This window comes from Streptopelia decaocto, assembly GCF_964273445.1.
Source record: "Streptopelia decaocto genome assembly, chromosome: 19".
Taxonomy (NCBI): Eukaryota; Metazoa; Chordata; class Aves; order Columbiformes; family Columbidae; genus Streptopelia; species Streptopelia decaocto.
The window spans coordinates 5,877,770-5,884,171 of record NC_138674.1 but is presented as its reverse complement, the minus strand read 5'-3'; the positions used below and the strand labels follow the sequence as shown (position 1 = coordinate 5,884,171).

At 60.1% G+C, this 6,402-nt stretch overlaps 1 protein-coding gene across 1 annotated transcript; it reads left to right on the top strand.

Moving 5' to 3' along the window:
- Positions 1 to 2,249: 2,249 nt before the first annotated feature.
- ELF3 (E74 like ETS transcription factor 3) lies at positions 2,250 to 5,941 on the top strand (the record flags this gene model as incomplete). The annotated part of the gene is made up of 8 exons (XM_082069279.1): positions 2,250 to 2,412; positions 3,016 to 3,237; positions 3,495 to 3,581; positions 3,671 to 3,790; positions 3,996 to 4,085; positions 4,722 to 4,838; positions 5,020 to 5,215; positions 5,337 to 5,941. 8 exons carry the CDS (start codon positions 2,250 to 2,252, stop codon positions 5,455 to 5,457), a joined length of 1,116 nt encoding a protein of 371 aa, XP_081925405.1. The 3' UTR covers positions 5,458 to 5,941.
- Between the last annotated feature and the right edge of the window lie 461 nt (positions 5,942 to 6,402).

Here is a 6,402-nt window from a genome sequence, read left to right as displayed (position 1 = left end):
CGGGGACACCCCTGCGCGCTGTGGGATGCTGTGCCCAGGAAACAAAAGGGCCTGACAGCACCCGGCACTCGTGACTGTGCAGCAGAGGAATGAAGCTGGGGCAGGTGATCAGCTAGCGTGACCTGGTACCTCCTGGCTCGCACGCTGGCCCTGCCTGCCCCAGGGCCACAGCACAACATGGCAGGACAGGGTGACGTGACAAGGGGGATGTGGCACACAGCCACCCTGTCCTCGCTGGCCTGTGGGCTGAGGTAGAGCATCCATGTTTGCAACAGTCCGTCACCACCTTGTCACACGAGATGGTTTGCTGCCAGGCACTGGTTTGAAGTGACAAGGACCTAGAGGCGACTGAGTGATGCCAGGGTCTGCCCTGCTCACACAGCGCCCTGGGTTTGCACCAGCCCGTGTCTGGCTCAGGTAAGTACCAGCATCAGGCAAACAGGTGTCAAGTTTTTGGCTCAGGCTGGCCTGGGGCTCCTCTGCCAGCACAGGATAAATAAAAACAGCACGAATATACCCAAACAGGGTCCCAAGTATCCCTGCCAAAGAGACAGAGGGGCAAGAGAAGATAATTCCCAAGGCAACCTTGCCTTGCCCCTTGGCATGTGTCCCTGGTGAATGTGCATGTGTGAAACGGCAGGGAATGGGCCATCACAGCTCTGCAGCCTGTCCCAGGCTTCACCCAGGCAAAAACTGACCCGTCCTAACAGAGAGAGCAGCAATCCTCCGTCATCTGCCTTGTCTCTGCCCATCCCCATGCAGACCACCCACCCCCACCTGAGTCCCTCTCCGACCACCTGCCCACCTCGATCCCTGTGTCCTTCCTGTACTTGGGGAAGAGCTGCGTGTGCCAGACCAGGGGGTGACCGAGCCTGCGCTCCAAATGTAGCCAGGGCACCCACACCAACACCCGCTGGGTACAAGGCTGGGCTGCCTTCCGAGCGGGGGACACGGCACGGACAGCGTCCCCTTTGCCGCAGGCAGAGCCCTGAGGGGGACACGCAGCCCCCCAGGCCGCTTGGCCCTGCGGGGTGTGTTTGCTTGGCAGCCGCGTGAACCTGCTGCTGCGAGCAAACAAACATGAGCTGGGCAAACGGCAGCGAAGAAAACAGCCCGCGAAGCCGGTGTGGGTGAAACTCTGGGCACTGGCAGGGCAAGGGCTCGACAATGATTAAACTGGCCAACCCAGATTTCCCGGCAAGGCAGCACTGGGCTGGGACCTGGTGGTTCATATTATGCAAATCACCTGGATCTCGGAGCATGAACGTTTCGGGCTGGAATTCCCCTCGGGCCGCCAGATCGCATTACGCCGCCCGTGCTATAAAAGAGGAGACGCAGGCAGGGCTTGCCCATCGGCACCAGGCTCCCCGGGCCCATGAGCAGTGGCTAGCGGCCGGGCAGGGCGCGCTCCGTCTCCCCTCGCTGCTCTCTGGATTAGCTGCTGCTCCCAGGATTGCCATCGCAGAAGGTACCAAAGCTTTTTCGTCTGGGGCCCGTTGACATCCCGCAGCCCAGGATGGCTGCTCTGCTCCCCTCTCTGTGCATCTTCGCTCTCGTCGGGGGATGCGCTTGGTCTTTTCTCACTGCACGCCTGTTCTCCCACCGCAGCTGTCAGCCCTTTTGGGGGGCCAGCAAGACAGTGGTCTGGAGGGGCCACGCTCCGGTCCCCAGGTTTTGTCAAGTGAACAGCAAGATTTGGCTCTTCCACAAGGGCCAGGCAGGGGTTTGGTCCCCTCCCGGCTGCAGAGCTGGTGGGATGCACAACTGGCTGAGAGGACTGGAACTGCTGGCACTGGAGTCCCTGCTGCGGGTCGGGGGCAGCGGCTGCGCTGTGGGGCTGGGGGAGCGCTGGGCGGCTGAGCGCCGTCCCCATGGAGGGGCTGTGCAGCACCCTTCTCTGCGACCCACCTGCTTGCTGTCCCCGTGCCCTGGCTGACAGTGGGGCTGGTGAGGCCAGGCTGCTGGGGACCGGGCTCTTCTGCAAGCCCGGTGACGCTGTGTCCCCAGTTTGCTCCGGCTCAGCCTCCCTCGCTCCCGGCCCCCGGGGTGGTGGTGAGTCAGGCCCCAGCCTCGCCGGCGGGTGCTGGGCGGGTGTTTGTGCTGAAGTGACCTGAGAGGTGACGATGGGTGGAGGGAGGGAGAGCCCGACCTCACCCAGCCAGGTCCTTGGGTTGCTGCGGGTGCTGCGGGCTCGGGTCCCCCAACTCCACAGAGCTGGGGCTCACTGTCGTCTCTCGGCACAGAGCTTGATGGCGGGATCTTGTGAGATCAGCAACATCTTCTCTAACTACATCAGTGCCATGTACCAGCCAGACGAGGTGCAGCCAACCTTGGACATGCTGGGACACCTTGAGGACAACAGCGCCCTGGGGCTCAGCGTGCCCACCAGCCAGCCCCTGGCACAGAGCACAGGTAGGACCGGGGGAGCGGCGGTGGCTGCACAGGGCAGGCAGCACATAAGGCAGCAGTGAGGTGGTGCAGCTAGCTTGGAAGAGCACTGCAAGGTCCTCATCCCACTGGGGCCGGTCAACAGTTTCCACTATGCCTCAGTTTCCCCAAGGGCGTGTTGGCTGAAAGAAGACCCTGAGTGGCACAAGGTGTGGCCGCTTGGAGCACATCAGGTGCATAAGGGGGATGAGGGAATCATCCCAGGGGATGGGCTGCCACGGATCATCAGGAGAGCACTTTGGAAGTACAGTCCTGGTGACGGGCGTCCCGCTCCGCTGTTATGACCATCATGGGATGGCCCTGGGGGACGCAAGAGGAACATACCAGCAGAGCAAGGCGGATCCCAGCATGAATGGGACAAATGACACTGAAACCAATGGTGGGTGGGGAGCGTCAGGTTGTTGCTGTCCCCCAGGACAGGAGCAGGGCAAAGCAGGGCGACCCGAGAGCAGGCACTAAGTGCCTGTCCCACAGCCCTCCAAGCACAGGGCCCGTTGTGCCCCATGTGATTGCCACAGAACTGGACCCAGTGCCCTGTCCCTGAGCCCCACTCTCCGTCCCTTGCAGACAAGCCCGAGTGGTTCAGTGAGCTCCCGTACTTCTGGACCAAGGTGCAGGTGCTGGAGTGGATCAGCTACCATGTGGAGAAGAACAAGTATGACGCCAGCTCCATCGACTTCTCCTGCTGCAACATGGACGGGCATGCGCTCTGCCACTGCAGCAGGGACCAGATGCGCCTCATCTTCGGGCCTCTGGGGGACGAGCTCTATGACCGCCTGCACGAGATCAGTGAGTGTCCCAATGTCCCCTTCATCCCTAGGCCTGGCAGCTCTAAGTGTGAGGCTGAGAATTCCCCACCAGCCCAGGACCTCTTGCTTCCCAGGCACCGTGCAGGGTGCCTGGGGGAGGTTGCGCTGGGGAGGCTGCGCAGGGGGATGTGGGGGCACAGACCAGGGTCCGGGCAGGGCTGGACGCAGGTCCCAGTATGTACCATTCCTCTCCATACTGAATAGGCATCGCTAATCCCAGTCACCCCACCCCTGCAGCCTCTGATGAGCTGAACTGGATCATTGACTTGCTGGAAAAAGAGGATGCGACTTCCCAAGAGATGTTCCTGGACTCCAGCCACCTTGGTAAGAGGGGGCCCTCAGCCAGGCCTTTGCCCCAGGGACCACATGCTGATGCATTGCTGACCCCTTCTTCCCTTCTCTGCCCCTTCCAGAGCTGGGAAATTCCTGTGCCAAGGACTCCCTGGAGGACATGAAGCCCACAAATCCTTTCCTATCCACAGACTTCACCTGCTTGCCTGGTGCCATGTCCCCAGGCAGCTCCGATATCTCAGGTCAGTGTTTTGTCCAGCAGAAAGCTCCCTTTGCTTCTGCTGATCTGGGAGATTGGTGGGGAACTGCCCCCCTGCCAAGGGTGGGTTTGGATCTTGCACCGGGTGCCCGCAGGGGCCTGGATGGGGACCGGGCAGGGAAAACCAAGGGAAAGTATCTCCAGCGGCCAGCAGCTGGTGGTCTGAGCCGTGTCCCTTTGCCTCTCAGGGCCTGTGATGTCCCACAGCCCCAACTCCCAGGACTCCGGTGGAAGTGACCTTGACCTTGACCCCACGGAAGCAAAGCTCTTCCCTGACGGTGAGTTATTTTCTTCCCACCAGGAGCTGGGGGAGGAGGGTTTGCACCCGGACACTTCCAGCAGCTGCAGAACATGTCCTGTCTGACAATGATTTAAGGACAAACAGCAGAACTTCCATCTTCCCACTGGGAAGGAAGGAGGGGATGGGTTTTCTGTGTGCCCTGGGCCTGTTTCTCTCCATTGAGCACAGTGATGGTGCGGGCCCTGGGTCAGAGCTGGGACAGCCAGGGCAGCAGTGGGCTTGGTGGGAAGGGGTAGGTGGTGGCAGCTGGGTGAAGGCTGCAGCCAGAGACCCTGGGCACTGAAAGCTGTGCTGGTATTGATCCCAGCTGGTGATGATGCTGGGAGTACCGGCGATACAAGGAAGCAGCAAGGTCTGGGGAATGAACAGTGTACTGCCCTAAGTATAGTGGCACGAAGGAGGGTGGGATGAGGCTGGAGGGAATGGAGAGACCTTGCGCTCAGGGTAATGGCTCCCTGGTACCTGGGCCTCAAAAGAGTGTGCAGCCCCTGATATTTCCCTCGCCCCCAACTGCTCTCCCTTGTGCCTCTGTTCCTGAGGAGGCCCAGGGTGGGGGGAGCTGCCACCCCCCAGGTTCTGCACAGCGTAACTTGTCCCCTTGTCTGTGTCGCAGACGGCTTTACAGGGAGCAGAAAAGGGGATGGCAAACATGGCAAGCGGAAACGGGGACGACCCCGAAAACTCAGCAAGGAGAGCAGAGACTGCCTGGAGAGCCGGAAGAGCAAGCACTGTACGTGGACCTTCCACCCTGGGAGCATGGACTGCCTCCCCCAGCTTGGGTCTATGGGGGGCAGACGGGAGGAAGGGCCGTGTCTGCTGGCCATGCCCCTTGACAACGAGGGTTTAGGGAGATTCAAAGTGCAGGGACCTGCAGGATCTTCCCTCCTCTACAGCTTGCTCTCCTCTTCCAGCCCCAAGAGGTACCCACCTGTGGGAGTTCATCCGGGACATCTTGATCCACCCCGAGCTGAACGAGGGGCTGATGAAGTGGGAGGACCGGCAGGAAGGTGTCTTCAAGTTCCTGCGCTCGGAAGCGGTGGCTCAGCTCTGGGGCCAGAAGAAGAAAAACAGCAGCATGACCTACGAGAAGCTGAGCAGAGCCATGCGGTAAGTGGCTTCCCCTGTCCCCTGGGGGGACCTGCCCCACAGGACTGGGTCAGACCCCACAGCACCTCCCCAGCACATAGGGCTGCATCCAGATCCCTGATTCTACCTCCATCTCCTCCAGATATTACTACAAACGAGAGATCCTGGAGAGAGTCGATGGGCGACGGCTTGTGTACAAGTTTGGGAAGAACTCCAGCGGCTGGAAGGAGGAGGAGGTGCTCAACAGGAACAAGGAGCTGTAGGAGTCCTGGACGTGCCGGGGTCTGACAAGCGCCTCTGGGCCAGACCCGAGCTGGGCTCCTTGGCAGGAAACTTTGCCTGCAGCTGTATCTGCAGCTGCTGCCCCGCGCAGCGTGTGAAGCTCCGACCCGTGCATGGGCACGCTCGTGCATGCTGGTGACTGCTGGCACTGAGGTGTTTAAAGCTAATATTTTAGCTCCAGTAGGTTATTGCAAACCGCTGATTCCCTCACTGGATTCGTACCTCTGACTGGAGTCACAGTGACGTTGGCTGTTTCAAAGCCTTGACAAATGCGAAGGGGAAGAGAAGCTCAAGTGGCAGCTGGCACCGCAGTGAGAGCCCAGCAGGTCTGCTGCTGTCACCCACCTCCTGCCCGGGCAGAGGGGCAGCACCATCTCACCTGTGATCGGACAGACCTCGTCCCAGCTACAGGGTCCTCCCTCATCCCTGCTCGTGCTGAAGGTGCCCCCTGTCCTGTTTGCTCTGCGTGGGACAGGTGAGGCAACTGTGCAGCAGCTTCTGCATGTGGCACCTGCTGAGAGAAGATGGGAACACTGTGGAGCTTCACCTGGCCCGGGAGAGCCCTCAGGAGGGAGAGGACTTGGGACAGCAGGGTCAGTCTGCATTTCCAGCCTGGCTGCCTGTATCTGGAAACAGGCTTTTTCCCCAAAAGTAGCTCTAATTTATGTAAGACCAAAAAAAAAAAGCACAAAATTAATGTACAGATATATTTTTTCATGAGTAAGGTTTCCCGCGTGAGAGTGTGCGCTGTGGGGAACACACGTGTCTTGTGGCAGGCGGTGATGCTCAGCCGGACTGAAGCGATGTCACGGGGCACAGACTGGCTCTGTGTCAGCCACAGGAGGGGGTGCCAGCCCAGGCAGGCACCCAGCAAGTGCATGTGCTTTCCTCCTTTTCAAATGAGAACATAAGAGGAATAAATTGTT